Source organism: Tigriopus californicus, chromosome 2, assembly GCF_007210705.1.
Source record: "Tigriopus californicus strain San Diego chromosome 2, Tcal_SD_v2.1, whole genome shotgun sequence".
NCBI lineage: Eukaryota > Metazoa > Arthropoda > Copepoda > Harpacticoida > Harpacticidae > Tigriopus > Tigriopus californicus.
In genome coordinates, this window is record NC_081441.1 from 2,759,473 (window position 1) to 2,783,240 (window position 23,768).

The window sequence follows — 23,768 nt, forward strand, 5'->3', positions numbered from 1 at the left end:
AGGGGCGAGCAAGTTGGATCTTGCCAAGGACGACGTTACTACTGGACAGCGACGTAAGTTGGGAAAATGAGGATTAACGCTTGGTTGGGGATGTTCATTTTTAAATTTGTGGTAAACTGTCATAAGATTTAGGCATGGAGTTTAAGGGTTATGAATATCGTCTTAGGTTAGTATAGGTTACATTTGATCAAGTTAGCAGGGCATTAGTTGTTCCTAAATAAAAGGAACGAATAACAGTTACAGTTGCTTTGGTCAAGATAGTAATTCGTTACACAATCCAAAAAAAAATGTAATGGCGTTACTCTTTACCATTACATTTAAAAAAGATTAAATTACCAATACTTTATGGTTTACCCCATCAAGACCATTCTTCTCAAAAGAAATTGAGTTTTGTTTTTAGGCAAGCAGTCCTTGAAAATTTCGTGTCAACATTTTTCAATAATGAGCATTTAATCTTGGCATAATTGTTCAAAATGTCTTGCATCATAATGCTTTGAGGAGTCAAACTTGGGACCCTGGATGGGCTAATGATTGTTGAAGGTTTGAAACAACGTCTCAAAAATCTTGATGGAGGAACAGTATTAGACATTGCTAAGCCAGTAAGGCTTCCCTTTTAGAAATCTATGCCTTAAGTCTTGGAAATGTGGAGGCTTTGGAAACTTCATGCATCATATTCAAGCACAAATCAGATCTTCAGTCCAATGGAAGTAAAATGAGAAAATGTAAACAATAAAGTAGCAAATGGAATTTTGAATTAAAAGCCAACAACACCCTCAGATTAGTTAAGAGCAAGCACTATTTTCCACCCTATCAAAATGTGCTAGATGGAATTAGCAAAAATGACAATTGCTGTTGAGCCTCAAGGTCCCTCAGTTGTCACAAGATAAACAAAAAATTAAACTCCATTCTGAAAGCTGAAAAAGGAAGCAGTCACATGTTTTTTTTTAGATTTCGGTTTGTTACAATTTCACAATTTCAAATTATAATTCAATTACAGTTCCTTTTTTTAAAAAAGGAACAAATTACTGTAATTTTGTTTCTTGTAATTTCGTTACTAATGCCCTGCAGGTTAGGTTAAGTTCAAAACAGTGGCACTGCCAACTAAGTGCCAGAGAATAACGTCCACAGGAAATCCCTCTGCAATATGTTGCTGCAAGAAGCGAGAAATGTATAAGGATTTGCAAGGTTGAAACAGGCAATGAAATGAAAAAATAAGTTTCATGCTTAACCATTTACTCAATCATCACCCTTGAGACGTGACTCGTGACTTTGCTTTGGTCTTAAATTGTACTTTTCATTAAAGTTTAACCGTAATAACTAGAGGGCTTGTCAGAGAAACGACACTCACAAGATTTCTTAGATATTTTTTGTTCACTCGCGGTTGCCTGGTGTGTGCGATGGTGATTGGCTTTGAGCACATTTAGTTACGGCATTCTCTAAATCAAGTTCCGAAATCGGAGAGCCACTTTTCTCTGACAAGCCCTCTAATAATAACCTTAGACCCATGCCCACCATACGGTGGTCTTTACCATAAACAACAATCAATAAGTGCCATTCAAATGCATTTCCTTTTGCACTAGTTAGGTTTTTGAAGGCTCAGAAAGTATTGGCTAGGTTTAAGCTCAATGGAAAGTCTGTGTCAAAAGCTTTGACCATTAAGAACTCAGTTCAATGAGGGCACAAATTGAATAAACTGGCACCAAACCATTGCGTCCTCACGTCTTAGTAAACTCAAAAGCTTATTGATTTTGACAGAGGAGTTTGATTGAGCTCAAAATTGGGGAACACTTTGTGAGACGGCAAGTGCCCAATTAGCGAGAAAGAAAATGCTCGCGATCATCTGGATAAATGTTGCGTTCACCACGTACACTCTTTGTCCCATGGTAACGTCGTCCTTGACTTTGCTTTTGCATAAGAGTACATTGGGGAAGAGGTCACTCTGGACGTCCAGAAACTAGTGATGGGATAAAATACATTTTCGAAATCAAGGTTGCCGAAAAACATGGAAAGTGAAGCACCGACAGATTACATCGCCATGTAAAATGTTAAGTCTGAGTAAAAAGTAACCCTGGTTGGACGAAAGGAAAATCAGGGTTGCTTTCTAAGGCTAATTAACAGGTTTCCGACATTCCACCAGTCATGCTTCATGGCATTGAGAATGTAAATTGGCAGCCCTAGTTGCAACCTACCGTGATTATTAATTTGGTCTCCATCAGTACCTGAAGCTTCGTTTTCGGGGGGTAAATGTACAAGTGAGAAACTCCAAGATTGAGGGGGGTTTGATAGACCTGTGGATAGACTCATGTTCTGAGACCGAACGGTTGGACTCATAGTGTACAGTGTCATTCTGTTTCAAATTGCATTTCCAGGTATATGTAACTGAGGATTGCATTTTAACTCAGATTGATGGTGTGACAGATATATTAACAGATTATTGCCTCACCCATTCGCCCATTGAAGCTGTAACAGCAACAACTTACGTTGTTTTTTTAAATACTGCAAAGAAGCTGGCTCTTGGATGACCAGGGAACAAACCGGGATTCGCAAATTAGAGAGCAGATGCTTTACCAACACGGTACCACAGCTTTCCTCTTCTCCCCATGTATTGTTAGTTCCGACCAAGGTGCTGATGGTTTTTATGACATAATTTTCCTTGTCATCGACCATTGCATGATTGGGAAGGCAAGATAGCCTTTACAACCTTCCAGGACGAGCCGGTGCCTAAGTTTTGACAAGTTTATTTGCAAATTTTTAGCAAAATTGTCTAAAAAGTTCAGGCTGGCTTTATTCATTACACAATCATTACTCGCCAGAAAATGTTATGGCTTTACTCGTTACATACTTTTCCCAAGATTTAAATGAACTTGTGCCCCACATACACCATACCTTTTAAATCAATGGCCTTTTTTGTATGTAGTAGCACTAAAGTTTAAGGTTTTTTATGTCAACATGTTACTCTAATGTGGTTTGCTATTTAAACTTTTGACTCATCCGTTCAAAATCTAAGGGGCATGTCAAGCGAATGAAATTCAAGGAAAAATGTGGTCCGATACCCTGATTTTGGGCATTGTGGGGAGGGAGACCTAAGACTTGCACCATCTGCCCATGGAATTTTCAGTAATCGAGTGATTTTGAGTGAGTTGTATTACAAAAACCAACAAAACTAACATGTTTGGGAAAATTCGGTTAACGCACTATCAAATTGGCTCAATACCACAATGCTACTTGCTTAGGTAAGCAGGTAAAATGAAATGAATGTCAAAATTCAATGCATGCACAATGCAGTTTGGCTGGGCATGTTGTCGTTGTTTTTACCCCATGGAATAATGTCACATGTTCATGAACGCGTTTGAGAACGCGTCAAAATTGTTTTGGGCTTTATGACCTGGGAAATTTGCCCCGTCTACAATACTGCTTTTTCAACTTGATGATAATTCCTGGTACAACTTTGCAGTACTTTTTTTAACCAGTTATGCTGATTTGCTTAGCACTTCATTACTCCTATTCTTGGATCTATTTAACTGGCAAGGTGTTTGCCAAGCCAATGGAAATGCATATTAGGAAAATCATTCAAAGTGTTTTGGGGATTGCCTAGTGACTGTTAGAAATTTGAAACTTTCGAGGCAGAGGAAAAATTTAAAAAAATCTAAATAACTATTGCACATCTAAAACTGTGATCTTTCCTAGCCTCGACTAATGATTGTTGAAGGTTTGTAACTGTGACACAAAAAGCTCAATTGAAAAAGAAACAAACCTGTGCCTTAAGTCATGGATTTAAATGTGAAGAGTTGGGAAATTTGGAGCAATCGTACTTAAGCCAACAGATAATTTTGTTATTTGATCGATTTCGTCAGACGTTTCAATTGAGACTTATTCGTGTCAAGATGAAAAACAAAATATGTAGCAGATACTTACGCACCTGAGAGTATCAAGCAATTAAATAATCGATTGACCAAAAGACGATTATATCTTATTTGCAATTACGCACTTGGCAAAACCTTGCGCCATTAAGCAAATTTACTCGATAAAGAGCTTAAGTTTCAGTTTGTATGCAGCATCTTTTTAAGAATTAAGTGACATATACCTAACAAAAAATAGAAAGCGATACCAAAAATAGCAAGACGCTTGTGTCTTTTTCGTTAAATCCACTCATGTTTTTTATCATTTATCATTTTTCTTTTGCTCTATTTTATGATCCATATCATAATTATTTATTTTCAGTAATAGTGAAAAGAATTGAACTTCTTTTATTCAATATCTCGCCTTTTTTCAAAACTAGTCCATTTTTATTAGCAATTTGTCTCATTGATTGCTCTTGAATATGCACAGATAGCTAACTGCCATGTAACTTAGGACCTATTAGTGAGTTTGAGGCTACATTGACAAAGCATATTTCTTGAGCGGTTTTGTTAATCTAACTCTTCAGTGAACGATTGAGACTGCTTCGGAGGACTTGGACATGACTTGGACAGCTCTCCAATGAGACGGTTGATGGCCTCACGTCTTTCCTCATGTGATTTAGGTGAGGATGTAATTGTCTCTTCGTGACGTTTCCCGGAAATATTGCCTGAAATATAGTCGAAAGTACGATATAAAAACCACGCATCTTTAATGTGATTTTAATTAAAACACTTTTTCTACCTGGATCTAATCGTTGAATTTCTTGCACGATATCGATGGTTACTTTTTCCACACTCTTCGTTTCAGTTATGTCAAGAGTCGTCACCTCGTCCAAAAATTTCTTTACTCCTAGGTATACGCAACCAAAGGATTGTTGATTATATCATGATAAATTGCATTGATCATTCACCTGTGATGGGACATCTCCCCTCGAGAGCTTGATTAGGGTCCAGAGATTCCAATTGAATCACATCCAATTGTTCCTCCAAGCTCATTCCCTTTGCAACTTGTTCCATTGTTACAGCCTCTTGATCCATTTTGAGAGCATCACTATCCGAACAATTTGCCTCAATCTCAAGATAAGGTCCTTCCTCAGCTATCGTTGGATCCATCGTTTCCAATGAACCAGTTTCCTTTTCAACCAATGGATACTCTATTTGGGCAAAATCATGGAGAGAACTCAACAATATTTGGTCTTGAGTGGGCTCTGGCTCGCTTTGGACAAGTTCTTCTGTGGCACTCCTGCCCTTGTTTTCCATGTACTGGCGGATTGGTCCGGATGAATGCTTCATGGCGTCCCTAAGGACGTCTGGATCTGGTAGTAAAGGAAGACCTTGTTCCTCATGTTCCATGCACAAGTTGATGGATTGAAGAAGAGGATCCAGGAGAGTGTTGTCCCGACTTTCCATTTCCGATCCCGTGAGGTTCTTCTTCACTTCCTCGAGGATTTGTCGACCTCGATCTTCCACAGCCTTCAATTGGGCTTCGTCACTGGAATCGATCCCTCGCTTGGCTAGATTCGCATTTCTTATCCTAAAAAATGAAAGGAACAGTGACCAGGGATTCAATTCTAATATGGACCAATCAACCATTGAGACCTCATCAAGTTAAGGACACTTTGATGCATTCGTTCATGTTCCTTGGCCACAAATTGTTCTTTAAGAGCTCTTTCTGCTTCCAAACCTCCCGATTTCCAGGCCTCCACAAGCAATCGATCTTGATCACGGATTGGCCGTTGATCCAAGTAGGTCAGACTCTTGCATTGATAAATCATTGTTCGTCTGTAATTGGATCCATTGGATCGTGATATAAAAACCGAAGAAAAAAAGAAAATTTGCTCTTTCACGGAGTACCTGTAATCTTTAGTTTTACTCACGATGGGATTTCCCATCATGGAGAGCACTTTCAAGCTCTTCATCTCACTGAGAATCTCCAGAACACCATGGTCCTCTAAGGCGTTGTAAGACAAATCGAGCACGGACAATTCAGCGCAAAATTTAAGCTCATCGATATCTTGAGCAAACCGCAATTTATTACGAGACAAACTAAGGGTGTGAAGATTGGGAAGGCAGTTCAGATTCTCTACTTTTGAGATAGAATTTGCGTCCAAGTTCAAGTTGGAAAGAAGTTGAAGTTGATCGAGGTTGGCAATTTGGTCAATCTTGTTGTTCTGAAGGAACAAGCACCTCAGTTGAGTCAAGTGCCTGAAATGTAGCTGGATTAGAAGGACAAAGGGGTCTTTTTGTGGGAACCGAGAAACCTTTTACCCCAAGTTCTCGATGTTTTTGATGGAGTTGTTTTCTAGCCAGAGTGTCTTCAAGCCAGTATATTGCTCCAAATTGCATATTTGAGAGAATCCTTTGTGGTGAAGGTAGAGGACGTCGTTCAGATGAGGGGTCATGTAAAGACCGTTTTGGCGGCAGTGTTGCTAATATGTAAAAAGAATAACACATTTTCCAATGTTTAAACAACCGTTAAAGCTGAAAAATGTAGCAGTACGTTATATATTGTATTATTGTTTGGTCATCAATGACTTCCCCTTATGACTTCTCTCCCTCTTCATTCGCTCCTCTCCAAAGCATATTCCTTTCTTTTTATACGATACCTTGTCTTGTGTGCAACAAATACATAACATTACAGTAAGGTTCAGACACCAAAAAAGTGTACTGGAATTTCATGTAATAGCATCAAAATTCACTGTGCTTTTTTAGATTAGGCACTTGACATTTGATGCAATGGTCAAGCAATTACTCAACTTGTCGCGTTGAATTCTTCATTACTCATGAATTATATATTTGCGAATATCATGAACCGGTTTTAGGCATTTCCCCCAAAATTCAATACAATTCTCACATTTTGGCTTATTTCAACTGAAATTCATCCTCCTTGAACAAAATTAAGTTTTAGTTGAATTAAGCTACAATGTAACACTTGGTTTGACATTTTTATCACACCTTCTCATCCTGTCGTGGCATGAAAATGTTTGAGCTTTCCACTCCAGACTATGGATGAGCTTGGGGGATAAATCTTTTTCTTCCTCAAATTTCACTTCTGCAGTCAAAGCAAAATAACGCGTCTACGTACAACCTTCTTTATGTCGTTGAAGTCGACAGCCGACATCATTCGTTCTTTTTTTTCATTTTAAAGTTATAGGCCTAGTCTCATCTATACTGGAGTCGCCCTCGTAGTTTTAACAAAGCTGACCTTTTCTCATGGTTCCGTGAAAGAAGGGTCAGCCACTCAAAAACGTGTTAGAACGAACCAACGAATCTGCCAGAACTTGTCTGAACATCTCCATAATTCATGTTAGCTGGCATGACGGTGCAGAAATAAATATCTCTTCATTGGGACACCCATCATCAGATAACACGTTGAGCAAACTATAAACCAAACGCACAAACAGGAAAATATGCCATAGTTTTAATTATCCCCTCACCTAACACAAAATTTGTATATGCTCATGTTTTACACAATCAGCAATCAACCTCGACTTCACTTATTTTCTTGACTCCAAGGATGGTGGTGCATGGACAACGGTACAAATTGAGGTTAGATTGAGACCTCCACGGATGGTGCAAAGCCCCAACCAGCATTAAAGTACAAAAGGCTTCTTCTGAGGAACAAAAATTTATGAAGATGTCGTCCTTGCTTCCTGTTTATCTGCAACATTACCCTCAGCGTTTTATTTTGATGTTCTCGTTAAGTGATGAATTCATGTGTTATTCATGAAAAACCCTTTGAATACATTAATGTCAATCCACGTTTTTAAATGATTTTTTTCAACAAATCCTTAGTTCTTACGAGTATATATTCCATAATGCCCTTAGACTTTTAAGAGGGTGAAGTAGAAATGGGCATACAAAAAGAATACAGGGGTCTCAATACAAAACGAACTTCATTCTCCATGTTTTGTGATACCAATTACCTGAAGAAACTCCCTGGTAATGACATGCTGAGGCACCTTTCTCATAAGTTGTTGAGGAATATGAGAATTTGGAGAGTGAAGCAAGGAGCTATCATTTCCAATCATGTTTTTAATTGATAGGATTCGCCTTCACGAGCGATTTGATTGCAAAACCAATGTGAGCGTATAAGTCATCGAGCATTAAAGTTTAATCAATATCCATCCACGGAGATCTAAGAGTCCTCTATTCACGGAACCTCTTACTAGATAAAAATACTTGAAATGATTTATGCTCTGCTTGTTTATTGACTTTATAGTTACCCATTCATTATAGTTATAACATTCTTTGAGCAATTGTTTGTACACATTCTTCACCTTTTAGGCAATGTTGGTGTGGCCAGGGATTGGACACTGGAGGAGTCATCATGAGCAGAGAACATTGAATCTCGATCTCGCGTTTCCTGACCACTGTCGTCATCAGTACGAGGCATGTCAGTTTCCTCGTCATCACTAGACTCCATAATAGTGTCATTCTCTTGGGAAGGCTTGGGTTCCAATTTGGTCATTGGAACTCCGGGCTCAGGTGTGCCAGAATCTGGCACAATCAAGGAGAGCCTTGGCGTGCTTTCGCGAGTAGGAGGTACGGAATTGCCACTGGTATCAATTGGATTGGGAGGTTGTTCTTGGGAGGCAGATGCCGCTGCCGCTGCCGCTGCCGCTGCCTCTTTTTCCGCTCGAATCTCGTCATCCTCACTTTGAATGGTCTCCAGCAAAGGTTTCTGGCTCCTCTCTGGCAATATGAGGACCATGGATCCTGTTACAATGATAACTAGAACGCCAATAGTTACTGAGAGGGCAACTGGTTGCGCGGCGCCCACGGTTTCCAATATGTAAACTCCACTGGCAGCTCCAATCCGAGCAAATATTGAGCATATACCCACTGCTGTCCCTCTGAAATTGAATGAGATAAAATAAGGCTAAGTAGAAAAGAGCACGGCTATCAAGTATATAAAATGAGATGTAGTCAAGTGATGTTACTCTGAAGGTTGAACATGTTTTCACACGCATGAGAGGTAAAAGATTTAGAAAAAAAAATCGTTTACTTGATAGGAGTGTCAGGATCGAGCCTTTTCAACCGAAACAAGATTGGGGGGATAATCTCGAAATAAAAAAAGAACCTGTCAAAGATTCTGCGTAAGAGTGCGGAGTTCAGTTGAGGAATAATATAATTAATCGTTCAAAGCTGAAGGTTTCAATTCCAACTTGCAGGTTGCCGTTTTTCATTTTCGCTCTGGCGATGCGTTGTTGAGTTCACGTCATTAAAATGGCTGATGCAGTAAGGACTATCGTGATACGCAAAATAAAGTATTTAGAGAATAGTTTAGTATGTAACAGTTCGACTTTTTGATAAATTGAAAATTTCGTCACAATGATCTTCTATAGTTTCATGTTGTTGGTTTTACTAAGAGACCCTGATTGCAGAGAAGAGTCAGGTTTGCCCAGGGGCGCCACTTAGCTGAGGAAATGGTCAGAAGAATTAAAGAGCCTCCAAACATGTCTTGAATTGATGCTCAAGGTGCTCAACTCCATTGAATATATATATATATCTGAAGGTTACTACTCATTGTTACCTTGGAGGCAAGTAATTCAGTAATTGATTCATGGATTGAGGCATGTTTTATAGTAGCCTTTATTTTTGTCACTCTCTAATTCTTCTCTTACTCCAACTTTCCAAATTATTAAAGCTCTAGAATAACTGAGTAGTGATTGAACATTATTCTTTGTACCTAGATGTGGGAACTTGACACCTAACAACTCAAAAGTAGCTCCCTTTTGGTCTAGTCTACATCTTTTGAGATTGTCTAATTGGTCTTTTCAATAAGTGGCGGATTCTAACAACTCATAAAGATTTTGTATCAAAATTTATAAAATATTATGACCTTTTCAAGATGTTTAGTTAAAGTACATTTCTATCAGGTCTGTCTGTTGAAATGCATGATTGACATCAGGGGTTAGTAAGGTCTGATAAAGAATATCAAAATTAAAAGTGTATAAGCCTTCTTTTAATAATGTCTATCATCCAATTTTGGTTCATATTCAAAGTAGTTTTGTATATTTTACGTCCACATCTTGAAGATGTTTTGCCTATTTGGGCTTTTATGAGGGAGTACCATTGGTCTGTGAATGAATATTTTAAAATGCAAGTGGGCAAAATATCACAGTCACATCTCAAAATGTGCCTTCACAAAATCACGTGGTACTCCCCCATTATTTCAGCAGGTTTGCAAAAGGTCAAATAAGTCCAAAGTTGTTTCACTAGGAACATTACAATGTGAGAGAGCTTTTGTTTTGAGAGAGACTAGAGAGGCTGGGACTGTACAATATTTGTAAAAAAAATTATCTAATTCTTTGTTTGTTTGTTTGTTTGTTTGTTACAAAGTCAGAGGTTAGCGCTCTTGCTTGTCCTGCTATCTGATTTTGGGTGTCCCTATTGAGGGATATTCTCACTTTGTTGTTACAGCCAGCATTAATTATTACCTCACCCTTGGGAATGTGGGAATGACTGCAGGTGTGCCCATTTAAGGTGTTAAAACAACAGCTCATGCTGTAATTTGAATACCGCAAGAAAGCTTGAACTTGGTTAGCCTGAGATCGAACAAGGGCTTATACATTGTCATCTGATTCTATATCTTTTCAAAGGCATTCATGAGTTTTGTCCCAACCCAGGTTTTAGGGTAAATCGTAGTGACTGCAGAGGCTAAATGCACGTTTTGTGAGCACCTTCAAGCCCTCATGAATCCAGGCTAGTTCAAACAATGAAGTCCACCTTTCTTCTTCCTTGGGCTCCTTCATTATTCAATTTGCTCCACTCACATATTTGTGGGGATTATGTACATTTTATTTGTTCCTGTAGCATCTTTCAGGTCAGATTTGGACCAATTTGAAAAAAAGCATTCCACATCATCCCTACATTTGAGGCGAAATCCGACCTGCCAACCAGTTTGAGTTGACAGACTCTCACATCAAGTTTTAGTGTTAACAAATAGGAAATTATAAGATTTCATTTTGATTCTACTGAGGCTTACAATCCCTATAGCGTCTTTTAGAGGCTGTAAAAACCAAGTGGAAAAAACATAATCAAATATAACACTCTAGACAAGTGGGATTGGTAGAGTAAATCTGTTCAGCATTATATCTGCCACAAACCATCTCAAACCTGAACTTCTTGTAATAACTTTGTCTGAGATGTATTTGGAAATGGCTTGAGAGTTTCTGAAATCTTTGATCTATTTTTCAATAAATGACAGCCTATCAGAAAATTGGATTTGTTCGCGAGAACTCAACCTTGCGCGTCTCAACATTTCGGTTCTCTAGTTTTACCGTTTTCTAAAACCCATCTCATAAGGAAAGAAGTTGGATCAAGAAGATCGATGAGAAGTGCGCTAAACCTAGGGCATCCGTTCTCTAACGATAACAATCTTCTCGTGGAAAAATTGACAACAAAAAGGCAAGACCTTTGTTAACAAGAAATTGGTTACTTTCTTCCATCCATTTAAGTACTCGAACGCTCTATTTCTTAATTTTCTAATCGTTAAAATGCCAAGGCGTTGGTTGACCAGACTAGTTCTTTCAGCTATTTGTTCTTTCTGGGATTTTTCAGCTTCCAAAACACAATCCACGTTGGAACACCTACCTAAAACTCCTTGGGAAATTGTAGGCGGTGGTAATCCAGAGGATACCGAAGCTGCCTCCACTGATGAAGTTGATGAGATGCACCATGGCCTGTCCGACCTGTCCAACATTTCCAAAGGGTGACATGATGAGATAGCACACTCCAGACAAGAACATGAAACTGGAGTACAACGGGAGAGTGCATTTGTACTTGAAGGTTGTGAAAACGGTTAAAGACATGGACAGAAAGTCCATGACTCCTTTAAAGCTCATCTCAACGTAGATATTGTGCGACACGAGACGATTGGCACTCAGGTTGATTGTGTAGATGATGTATCCCAAGAAAAACCAGTTCAAACAGAGAATGACGAGTCGGTACAAATATCGTTTGTGCGAGAACACTTGCCAGATGGTGTCTTTAGAGGCCCTGCGTCCTTCACTGATCTTGAACTTCCACGGGATCATGTAGAACATGAGGAGGGTGACCAAGATCCAAATGGATAGCCAGTGCATGATCCACATCCAATCCTTGGTCAACCATGCCACAGTCAGTCCAACAGCGCGACCCGCAGTCCAAGAGAGACCGAAAACAAATAAATGCAATGGGGTCCGTACTTTATCAGGGAGCATTTCCACCACTCTAACATAGGTGGCGGTGTAAGTTCCAAATGTGCCTAGGGCAATTAGGCACCATAGAAACTGGAATATCCCCAGGGTCGGGGCCCCAGTGGTTAGAAACCCGGCCACAATGGTCAGGGCTATCATGATATTGCATATCGACTTCCGTCCCATCAGATCCGATAGCAAACCCGCAATCATGCTGCCCAAACCCATGTTCGCAAAGAACAGCAATTTGCTTTCCCGCCTCTTCTGAGCCTTGGATGTGTAATCGTCCATAGGCCAAGTGGCAAAGATGTCCCTGTCTTCATTAGCAATTTCCGGAGGCAATGATGTGCTATTGACGAGGCCTATGTGCAAGGGCCGAGCATTATTGGAGCCGTTGTAGCTAGAAACAAAGCAAAGGAATACATCAATGTCTGAGTCATGTAATCCTCACTCAATCTCGTCAATCGGACTCTTGAAAAGTCGTCTCTGTCGTCAAGAACAAGGGCAAAGCAAAAGAGGTGCAGTAGCTGAAATAGGCTTAGTAACCTGGGGAAATCCCGAGCTCCAAGGTTCTGATTTAAAAAATTGGGATGCAATAGGTTGAACAACGTCACGAAAACGTCATTTCTGTTTCAAAGACGAGGGGGGCTATTTTCCTTTGACGATGACTGGATAGATGTGGAGTCAAACATTTGTATTCTTTGGACTCACCTTGCAACAATGCCTGCACTTCGGTACAGCATAAATGGTATGGCGAAAATGTGAGCAAGACATGGTATCACTAACACCAATGACAAAGTCATCTCTCGGATAGGCAGATTCCGCCAATGGTTCGGATCCGTGGATCGAGAACCACAATTTTCCACATCTGCCGTCATGATCTCTTATTTTTTTGTTGGAAATCTCCAGCCAAAAAAAGTCAACGTTTGCCCATCATGAGCTAATTATATTGGGTTAAAAACACCTTAATAATGGGGATATCACTTTGTCCAACACCGAATGGACACCATCACTGATTCCTAGGTGGCGTAAGTATTCCACTTCTCCAAATGAACTCACATTTTATGATCTTAAATCAAGCTGAGATTTGGTGCATGGTCGATGAGATCGGATTTGACTCGCCAAAGTCAACTGAACACTGAGACAATCCGAAACCCAAGTGAGTGGCAGAGTGAGAGAGCGTGTGTGTGTGATCGTGTGTGCCGGATCAACTAGGCCTAACACACTCTGAGAGGGCACGACTTCGAAGTTCCAACCAAAATCCCATATAATACGCAACAAGTCGCCGACCAGAGCAGGTATAAATCCATTGTTGGCAAATTTTGTGTTTTACCCCTGGAAGGATGTATGACATGTGACCGAGTTCATTATTTGGGAATTCCCGTCAATACTTGGAAATTGTATGCTAGATTGAAACTAGTTTAGAAAAGCCAACCAGCCTTCACAGGACTGGCCATCCAACCTGCCACTTCCCCCATATTGGTCAAGGCACGTGTTATTCTTTCAATCCGTCCATATTATAGCAAAGTCAAAATATGTTCATTATCTTTAGGAAATGGCCAAGTGTTTTTGTGCACGTTTGAAATCTCAAACCCTATGAGTAAAATGTCTCCTGAATATGCAAAGGCATTGGAGCTTGAAAATGTACCGACATGTTTCGTATCAAGTGTCTCTAAGCTGGTTTTAGTACCCATGATACCTGTCTTTCACTGGAAGGGCGCCAATGCCAAAGGATGGCGTCGACTCTCGGTGATGGTGAAGGCGTGCCTTTTTGGCGCACTATTTCGGCGACACACTCTCCACATGTCGGTCGATGTCTCTACCGGAGCCAAGAGGCTCAATCCGGTTGGAGTGTAATAATGATGGTGGCGTCCAACAATGTGTGGCTGGTCTAACACTTGGTCTTTAGCCATGCTTTGTTGATACTCTGGAGAGGCTAGACCTGGAATGTAAGCTCCATTTGCTTTGTTTATCACCTCGGTAGATAGAGATTTTCCTGAACGTAAATAAGGGTTATGGCGCGTTTGAACCAGACGGCACAACTATTTGAAATTCCTTGTACTCCGTAACAAATGGTGTCTTGGCCCCGACAGTTGATCACAACGTATCAAATGCCAATTTGCGGTTTAGGCCTTCGTTCAGGTCTTTCAAAATATGCCCCATCAACCATCAGCTATTGACACTGAAACCTCGGGGCATGTTCCAAAACAGATTAGGAGAGAGCCCACAAATGAAGTTTGATGCTGTCTGCCTAAAGATAGATGTTTTTCCTCTTTTTTTCAGTTTGGATTTTCACGGGCTTTTCTAACCGCCACAGGGAATGTAATCCCTAGCACTATCAAGATGGAACGTCACATTTCGTCCATTTTTTACCTTTTAAACTTTGTTAGATATTTGGTCTATCAACAAGTTTGAGTTGGCAGACCGTGCTTGTCCTTGTGATTTATTTGTATAATATGGGAGGAAAAACATTTATCAGTAACATTTAATGCAACTAGCTATTCGCATTAAAAAATAGTCCTAAATAAGAGTTTGAAAAAAAGACGCCATAGTCCCTCCCGGAGCGGGTTAAATGGGCATGGGTTTCAGAGTTTTGTTGAATTTACCGTAATATGATATGAAAAATGGAGTTATCATGCCCAAAAACGATGTGCGAAACTCAAGCTGAGAGCTATATGCATCAAAATAACAAATCGTTATGATGATATACGCTAAATCACTCTTCGACTCAAGCAAACTTTTGAATGTTGGATACTGAGTTGATGTTCTTCAATTATGTAAATATTTCGATGATCAGGCGTAGTGGCTTTTAAAAGGCAAAACATTGTGCTGAAAACTGCTAAAAAAGTAAAACAAACATTAAAAACGAAAAATCCAGAACCAACTTTCCATCTCACCCGTCCGTTTTCATTTTGGAACAGAAACCAGAAGGCGAATCCTCTGGATATGACCTTCGTTGGTTTTACTAATGCACGCTATTTCACGAAACTGATTGGAAGGAAAAAATGAAAGTTTGACAGCAACGAGTTGGACCGGTCCACTTCTGTTCAGTAATGAGTAGACTCCAACAAAATATGTTCTTCCGTTGAGCAAAAATTGCAGAAGTTGGACGGTTCCAATGTCCGAAATAGGTGAACCGAGGCATTGGGAAGAAAACCGGTTAGAGCATAAGGTGGGTTGTTTCGTCTTTCGTTTAATTGCTTGTCTTTCATGACCCCAGGTCCAGGTCATAATTCGCAGCAATCAGGGTTGGCTTGTCCGAGCTAAAAATACTTGAGAGCTTTTTGCTACCATCGGATCACAAAAGAGTTCGTTGTCTAGAGAGCTTGTAACTCGTTAACGTTGTAGTACCAAATGGTAAACAAAGAGTACACATCTCAAATTGATTTTCATAATTGCCAAACAACGAAAAAAAGTGTGCTGAGATAATAGATTAGTTTTTTAAGAACTGGTCTTTAAGATATGCCAATATAAATCCTGTGTTGGCATGTGCAGAGCAATCATCCATTAAGCCTTCCGTGTCCTCCTCTGTCTCTCTTTTTATGCATCACAGCGATCACGGCCCCAAACAAATGATGCTCTTCAAAAGTAGGGTGTTCAGTGTGACCAATATCAAACTTCTAAATTAAATCACAAGCTTTCATGTCAGGTCTCTCACAACATCCATGCATGAGTTCTCTTGACTTCCTAACTCTATGTTACGTAATAGATTTGAGTCGTATCAGCACAACAGAGCGTTCCTCGTGACTTGGTAGGCCTTAGGCAAAGGCACGCAAACCAAAAACCAAGCCATCTTTTATGTTTTCTCTAGAAGCTTGAAAAACTTTGATCGTCGTCTCAGAATTTAACGCTCTTTTAGCGTCATTTATCTTTCCTTCCTTTCCATTCCCATGTGATATTGCCACCGATATCAATATATTCACTAATCAGATAAAGTGGACAACGATGATACAAATATGCGACTCTGCCCACGCCCACTTCTTGTCTCGTGTTGAACGTCTAGGAATGTGTCCGAACAAAACGATTAATTTGCTCTTTTCTCTCTGAAGATGGCTGAATCGGTAAATGGAGTGTAAGGATGAGTGGCAAGAAGAAGTGTTTCTTTATTAAATCAACAAAGAACGGAAAGCTACACCATGATATCGAAGCTAACAAACCAATACAATATCTCTGAAATGGTGGCATGTCCCTAAGGAGGCTCCAAGATTCCTAGCAAACTGTTTGAGGTAGAGGACGAAATACAAGCGGGTCTGACACGGTGGAGACCCTTTGGCAATCTTTTTTTGGGTCGGTTGCCAACTTCGCAGGAGGCCTATTCAGCTTAGATATGATGCAGCTCCTCTGGAGAACATCGCACGTACACGCCAGTGGCTTGAACTTGCCCACAAATGCAAATGACATTCATACGATCAGGGAGAAACTCTCGGATGATCGTGGAGCTTTGGGATTCATCCGTGCAACATCGTTGTTCAGCCACTAGTTTGTTGCCATCCTCCAATTTGAACTTGACCAAACAGGCGCGTCCATCAAGCACACTCTCCTCAAATTCGTCATCCAAATAGAAGCTGCAAATAGTAGGTAGAGAGGGGGGGGGACATCAAAGGTAATAGTTATCTTCTTTTCTATTAAAGTGTTTTCGTACCTGTATTGGTTTGTAACTTTGGGCTATTACTTGCTATTGTGCCTTTACGCGTTTGAACTGACCACGTTCATTTTTCAGAATGACAAATCAATGAGAACAATTTATTTTCGAGTCAGAATGGGACAAGTTCTTGACCAAAATTCCTGATCAACCCCACTTTCCAGGAGGGCTAGTAGAACTCGAATTCGTTGGTGGATCAGATAATAAGCTTTCTTTTATTATTTTTCAAATGGTAAAAGTTCCTTTAATTTTGAGGTGCTGGGGATTTCATTTGTATGCTTTGAACAGCCTTATTTTTGGCTAATGAGTCCGACATTGCTACCCTTCAGTTCATAAAGGCTGTCAAACTTTGACCAGGGTCCCAAATCAATGACAAAATAGTACAATTATCTCTTCACAACAATACAAAAGCTAAAAGGCTTGAAAGGTTCAAAGCCCTGCTTCTAAAAACAAGTATTTTTTCCCCTCAATCAATTTCGATCTTATCTTATTGTTCTTTCTATTCCTGAACTAAGCTTCCTGTCAAAAATTCCTCGCTTCTGAAAAGGTTTTTTTTTTTCATCACAAACCGTTTGTCAACGGATTTTTGAGAGTTGGTTAGGAACTTTGGGATATTCTAGCTCGAATATACTTCGATGGCTACCTAATATTGATAATGATGCTTTATTAAAGGCTCGTTAAAGCTAATCATAAATAAATGGGTTGTAAAAATATGGTGCAAGATGAGTGATTCGCCGTTTAAATAGCCTGATGACAAGAACTAAATTGACAGGGCAAAAATTCCAAAATAGAGCTGTAAACGGTTTAACAAATAATAACGCAATAGTTGTTGCTCACCCATGCAGAAAAGAGAGTAAAATTTGAGAGTAAGAAGTGTTTTAAGAGACACAATGAGCATGGGCGAACGGAAGCCAGTTTATCTTGTACGAGTAAGTGAACTTCAATATTTGCTTCAATTTTGATTTCCTAAAAACCAACAGTGGCGAAAGATTCTCTTGGCTGAAACGTTTCAAAGTTACCGCTTTGTAAGTTAGTTTAGGTATTGAGTGAGTATCAGAAAGAGTCAGAAAACAAGCTATTGTTCCAATCGTGTCAGTAGTCAACGTACATATATTAGTGTATATCTAATAACGGATGAATAGAGTCAGACCAAAAATGTTTAACCTAAAAGATATTTTTACATATTTTAGGATTTTGGGGCCCAAAGAAATATTCTTGTCATGTTCCTTTTTTGACCTTTTTTTCCTTTTCTTCCTGTGATGATACGTAACAAAGAGAACCATGACTTCTGAGAACAAAGACTTTATCCAGTTGTGGATCAAATCGGACACAAATCTAATCATTAAGTGAGCAAAAGTGCCCTAAGCAATTGCACTAGACTCTTGAAAAGAATCAATTGTATACTACTCTACCATAAGATCGGAATCACTTAAAATGTGTCCTAATGTCAAGCATTGTAATAAAGAACATTCAATATCTTGTCCATGAAATAAAGAAGCTCAATAGATCACCCAGCATATGCAATTGTTTTCCTAGAATTTGGCAGCAGAAAAAGACAATAAGTAGGACTAACAATGACCTTGTGGCCATGGTAGCAACGTTTTTGCAATTCGTCACCATTTTTCGTTCATTCTCAAATTCTTTTTTTTTTTCGTTTTTTCTCGACTTTTTCCCACTTACTATTATTTGTATTCTTTCAACTTTTTCGCATAATTTCCTACTTTTTCTCATTTTTTCCCAACTAACAAAAAAGTTCGGCCAAAATGGCAACTGGTTTTTTAAGGTCTACTAATCAGGAGCCAGCATGGACATGGTAAGAATCTGCTTCGTAGAGATAGCTGGTTCAATTACCGGTGCTTGAAGATATTATAATGTAATATTCCTTTTCATCTATGTGTTGCTTGATATGGAAGGCAAAAATACCCCACCCACTCGAACGTGTTGTTGCCTATGTATTGAAAAGTTTATTCGCAATTTTTTGTGTAAATTTGTTTGATTCTTTATGCAAATTTGCCGTCAATAAAAGCCATATATATCTGCAAGTTTTGGCCGGCCTAGTTTTTATGCTAGGAAAAATAAACGGGGCAGAAACAATCAAAAACGTTTCGGTCTGTTAACATAAAATCAACATATTTGGGTTGTTTTAAGCAACATGAAAATGACAGATTTGGGCCAAAAATTCGACATATTTTGTCCGAGCCTTCTGATGAACGATATAGTGATACCCTCGAACGGGTTTAAATTACCTTGTTTTACTCTCTGCAGCTGGTTCATGAGGCATTTTGACGTATGTGCTTAGGATCCATTTCCCCGAGCTTTTCACCACAATTGAGTTGTAGTAATCCATTTTGAGAGACACTTTGGTTTTGGCCTCACTCTGTCCAATACTTCTAAGGTACTCGGCCCAATTGTCCATCTTCTGGAGCTTGAATATCCCCTGGAACAATTGGTGATCGTGGGAGACGTTGGACACTTTGTGGGAAGCCATATCCAATTGGTTTCTTTGAGTTGAGGAAGTGAAAAAATGCTCTGCCTGTCATAAAAGAACTTGCAATATTGACAAAGTTGTCGACGTCAATTGGCCAATAAAAGAAAATGGACAAAATATCGCTAATGATCGAACGACACGCTTTTATCTCTTTGCGATAAGGGATACGTTTGAATTGGATTAGGGTCTCCCAAGGAGATTAAATAGATGGATAGCGATTTTAGAGAATGATGAGCCATTGATTTGTTTGTATCAGATCAAACTTGACCGACATTCGACATTTCATAAGGATTGTACAGATAATTTCAAGAACCAGTCGAAAAGTGGACTGTTGGGGATTTGCCAAAACCCAACATCATTTCCAACCCAATCTTAACTTGAAAACCGTCTATCTTTTTTTTTTTAAAACCCCGAAAACCAAATGGTGATGCTTTTGCACAAGACGTGGCATTCTTTTTTGGAAATGTTTCATTCGATCCTAATTGGAGCTGGAAGAAAAGGGTGTGAATTTTCAATTTTACATTTTCAACTTTGCCTTCATTGTTGTATGGCCTCTGTATTAGAGTTGTGCGTCGGATTGGATTGATGAACAAAGTTCGGATTCAGCTTAGGATTGAGCGAAAAAACAAATAGAAAGAAATGTCTCGCATTTGTATTTGGATTACAAAAAAATCACTTGGAATCTGATTCAGAGACCCTGTCAGATTAGATGCACAGCTCTACTCTGCACTACCTTTCTTCCTAGTAAGTAATGTTTTTTTACTTGGGTTTCCTCATTTTACTTTAACCTTAAGGCAAACCTACTTTTTGATGCATTCAAGGTGCTGAAAACAATCATTGAAATAGACTATTGGCTTCCAAATTCAAGTGCAACTTTACCAATCACTAATCATAATTTGGAGCCAAAACATGCTAGATGCAGATTTTTAGGAATGAGTGGCCTTAAAGCGATTTTGCTTCGAATCGAATTTGCCCAAGGCAACAAGAGCTCCATGGAAGAATGGTAAGGAAATGACACAAATTTTCTGATCATACTGCTGAATATTTTTCATAGAAAATACATAATGTAAGACATGCTTTTCGGAATTCGGGTGTGTATTAAAAGCCGATATAGTTGTTTGAAAATTCTTTCAACGTCTTGGTGGGAAGTTTTTCGACAAAGTGGTGAAATAATCCAAATAATTGAGACTTTCTCAATCAAAGTTTGATGCCTGATATATTGTTATGGTCGCTCGCATAATCTATCCGTACGATTGCGAGAGCGGAATGTAATCCTAATACTATTCAAACCATTTTCGTCATTTTTTATGGCAAGAAATGGATGAGTATTAGTGGTTCACTTCAGCCCCTCTACAACAAGAAATCGCTCGATTGAATATGAATGATGGTAATGTCAGCTGTCCTGTCAAGCCTCTCTGTCTAATTCGCGAAGTTCATAAGTGACATTGGACGGATGATTTTGCTCTCCCTTGAAAATAGGGCGTTTTGCGCGCTATGATATGTTTCACTCTCACGAAACCGTTTAATTTGGATTTCAAATTTAAAAAATAATCAAAGTATCTTTATTTTATCAAAAAAGTGGTACTGGGCTTGTGTACTAACCAGGTACACTAGCAAGAAATGTTCCTTTCTGTGACCATTAAACCATTCTAAGGAAGTTACGCATAAATGCTGGTGTTGAGAATTTGGTAGTTGAAACAATTTCCGAAAAATTACCTTTTAATCACCATTCATGTTACCTGCCTGAAACTTGGGATGTAAGTATGCTTAAAATGGCTTTTAAGCTTTAAAGCACAATTGCTGGGTAGCAAAAAGTGCTCTTAACAAAAGAGGCCCATATCTTTTGGGTAATGATATTGATTGTGGAAATGGGTTTTGGAAACATCCAGACGTAATTTCATGCAAATTTGTCTTCTTGTTATGAAAATATGGATTTTACTCTAGAAATGCCACTCAAACCCAGAATAGACATGCTCTACGTTTGAACAATATGTCTTTTCCAGAGGTCTATTTTCACAGGCTTTCCTAACCGCTCCTCGGAATATAATCCCAGTACTATTCAATTGAAACATTATAGTTCATTGATTTGTTACCACTTCAACTTTATATGATATTTGGTCAGCCAACGACTTTGACTTGGCAGACCGAGCCAGCCTTTCAATGTATGATTGATCTGGAATACTTGTTAAAAACTGGCTCAAATCTGGCCTGAAAGATGCTACCGGATTAGCAGTATTTCAGTGTGCTCTACGAATATTAAAGAAAAGTAAATGAAAAGATAAAGGAGGTCGACAATGAAAAGAGGTTTATTTTCATGGCTTATATTGACGAAATGCTTTTAAAAATTAGCAACAGCCTGAATTGCTTGTACTAGCTAGGTATTACCAAAAAACAACTTGATTTGAGCACTTGGCAAAAATTTATGGACGGAAAGTAAAGAGGTGCTTTACTTTAAGGCTACCCTGTACAATTTAAATAATACTTGCTCTCAATGCTACCCGAGTAACACGAGGACTTACAGCAAAAATCTGAAAGAAAACCAAAGGTAAATGGATGGGGTGTTTAAATAAATCGTCTTATTAGACAAACATAACAAGATGACTCAGAAATACCAGCAAACAACCAATGAGAAGTACCTCTGTTTGATTGTGTTATAAAATAAAAGCCAATATCGTCTAGTTGGACGTGTTTTGAAACATACGCCTATTCATCGAGGCATCAATTTGTGACGGGTGTCCTACAAAAAGTTAGTTGACCAATCCTTGATTTTCAATTAATCTAACTACCCTCTTAACAGCTCTTTATCATACTTTTTTTCTTCCTTTTCAATCATACATATCTTCACAGCATGATATGTTGATCTAACTTCAGAACTATTTTTGAACAAGTTGTCCCCTTAATTTTATTTTCTAAGGATTGTTATGGATAACAATTTGATGTTTTTTAATTGACTTGATGCACATATTTGCCTCATAAGGTCCTTTCATTTATTATGATAAAAAAGACATTCCTTATCGTACCTGAATAAGGTCATTATTCATTAAACGCTACACCTTTGCGTACTATCTAGCATGAGCAATCTTGTTTCTTGGTGCTGGAGGGATTGCCCAAATTCAACTCATGACCTAACTTGGCGGGCGAAGGAAATCGTGTCGCTTCCTCTTTTAAGATTCTAGTCCTAACACATTCCGATTTATAGACTGATTCTTCCGATAAACGCCTGCATTCATAAAAACTGACGATTTAAACCGGTAAGAATTATTTTCATGCGCCCCTTAATTGGTAAAATGTGGTCTGGTCAAAAATATCTTTAACATGAGATAAACTTCAACATTTAGGTCGTGCTCGACTAGTTTAAGGTCTCCCTGTTAATTGTTACGCAACATATACGTAATTTGTTTCAAATAATACTCCTTTCATTAGACATGAGGTTCTGTTACAGATCTTTAAGACCTAAGTACTAAGTTTTTTGAGAGTCTAATCAAATTGTTTTTCTTTGCAAGATAAAGCTTGAACAAGCTTTGACACCTTTCAAAGAGTCTTCCAAGAAAGGATGAGACAAACTACACCTCATTTGGCAGTGAGGCAGAGAATTGCTATTGCAACTAGTACATAGAGCTTGGTGGGTAGCAATGATATGGCTGGTGTTCCGTTGGTTTCGGAGTCTCTTCTTGATTGGATGGCTTGTGCTTTTGGGACTGAGGTGCGCACACGTTCGGTGCTTGAACATGTGCGCAAATTTCCGTCCATCTATCCACTCTGTGGTTGAAGAGTAGAGGAGGGAAGTCAGCAAAGCATGTCGATTAATGCCCTCAACGATCGCACTAGGGCTAAAGCTGCTGCACTTTTTTCTTTCATTCCACGGGTGTGCGATCCACGATTAAAGTCTGTGATACGAAGAGCTGATCGACAAAAAGGATTTATGGAAGAATATGACCATTCACCCATTGTTGAAGGTCATGAATAGAAAACTGGTTAACAACCTTCGACCCAGGGTGGTTTTTGTAATCAATCTGCCTTAAGAACGGGATAAATGTCTGTCCAGCAAAAGTGCGGCCTAGTTTTAGTTTTGAATTCGGATGGGCTTAACTTTTGGCGTTTGGTGTCCTGGAGAAAGGTTCCAGCATGGCCTTTCGTCCAAATTTGAAGTACTGATTATTAGTTTTGGTTATCACGTGGTGGGACTATCCGAGAGAAGGGAACAATTTTCAGAGTGACACCGGCCTTCGATCAGGACCTGAGGCTATCATAAGAGAAAGAGGTGCCCACATGCCACTGTAAACTATTTCGCAATATTCACCATTCACTTGTTCTTGTTTTAGGTCCTTATCATATATCAATTGGTTTAAAAAATATTGTCGAATACTTATTCCATTGTGAACTAGTCAAAAATTGGGATCTCAACTCTGCAGTATCGACATGACTGATATCAAAGTATATTACAATAGGAAAAATGACTTAATAACTAATTGGAACACCTTATGTATTAGGGTGTACAGCAATGTTGACAAATTGTACTAGACAACAACTTTGGAGCAGGAAGCAACATGCACTCT

At 39.0% G+C, this 23,768-nt stretch overlaps 3 protein-coding genes across 3 annotated transcripts; all 3 read right to left on the bottom strand.

Annotated features, from left to right (window-relative positions):
• Window positions 1-4,236: 4,236 nt before the first annotated feature.
• Window positions 4,237-8,056, bottom strand: LOC131893326 (dynein axonemal assembly factor 1-like). Its single transcript, XM_059243326.1, has 7 exons — window positions 7,826-8,056; window positions 6,168-6,328; window positions 5,754-6,104; window positions 5,499-5,681; window positions 4,811-5,433; window positions 4,642-4,749; window positions 4,237-4,567 (listed from the first exon to the last, which is right to left on the bottom strand). Exons 1-7 carry the CDS (start codon window positions 7,928-7,930, stop codon window positions 4,410-4,412), a joined length of 1,689 nt encoding a protein of 562 aa, XP_059099309.1. The 5' UTR covers window positions 7,931-8,056; the 3' UTR covers window positions 4,237-4,409.
• Window positions 8,057-8,087: 31 nt separating this feature from the next.
• LOC131893325 (putative niacin/nicotinamide transporter NiaP) lies at window positions 8,088-13,904 on the bottom strand. The gene is made up of 4 exons (XM_059243325.1): window positions 13,782-13,904; window positions 12,794-13,417; window positions 11,499-12,482; window positions 8,088-8,755 (listed from the first exon to the last, which is right to left on the bottom strand). The coding sequence occupies exons 2-4, from the start codon at window positions 12,958-12,960 to the stop codon at window positions 8,176-8,178; spliced, it is 1,731 nt and encodes a 576-aa protein (XP_059099308.1). The 5' UTR covers window positions 12,961-13,417; window positions 13,782-13,904; the 3' UTR covers window positions 8,088-8,175.
• Window positions 13,905-16,165: 2,261 nt separating this feature from the next.
• LOC131876851 (cellular retinoic acid-binding protein 2-like) lies at window positions 16,166-19,420 on the bottom strand. Its single transcript, XM_059222358.1, has 2 exons — window positions 18,971-19,420; window positions 16,166-16,647 (listed from the first exon to the last, which is right to left on the bottom strand). Exons 1-2 carry the CDS (start codon window positions 19,210-19,212, stop codon window positions 16,404-16,406), a joined length of 486 nt encoding a protein of 161 aa, XP_059078341.1. The 5' UTR covers window positions 19,213-19,420; the 3' UTR covers window positions 16,166-16,403.
• Window positions 19,421-23,768: the final 4,348 nt, after the last annotated feature.

Coding starts and splice junctions, on each gene's coding strand:
- LOC131893326 (XM_059243326.1), bottom strand. CDS start 7,930: ATGATTGGAAATGATAGCTCCTTGCTTCACTCTCCAAATTCTCATATT. Junction 6,329..7,825: donor TTACCAGGGAGTTTCTTCAG/GTAATTGGTATC, acceptor TTTACATATTAG/CAACACTGCCGCCAAAACGG. Junction 4,750..4,810: donor GGGGAGATGTCCCATCACAG/GTGAATGATCAA, acceptor GCGTATACCTAG/GAGTAAAGAAATTTTTGGAC.
- LOC131893325 (XM_059243325.1), bottom strand. CDS start 12,960: ATGACGGCAGATGTGGAAAATTGTGGTTCTCGATCCACGGATCCGAAC. Junction 12,483..12,793: donor AGTGCAGGCATTGTTGCAAG/GTGAGTCCAAAG, acceptor CTTTGTTTCTAG/CTACAACGGCTCCAATAATG. Junction 8,756..11,498: donor AATTTCCCAAGGAGTTTTAG/GTAGGTGTTCCA, acceptor ATTCAATTTCAG/AGGGACAGCAGTGGGTATAT.
- LOC131876851 (XM_059222358.1), bottom strand. CDS start 19,212: ATGGCTTCCCACAAAGTGTCCAACGTCTCCCACGATCACCAATTGTTC. Junction 16,648..18,970: donor GCTGCAGAGAGTAAAACAAG/GTAATTTAAACC, acceptor TACTATTTGCAG/CTTCTATTTGGATGACGAAT.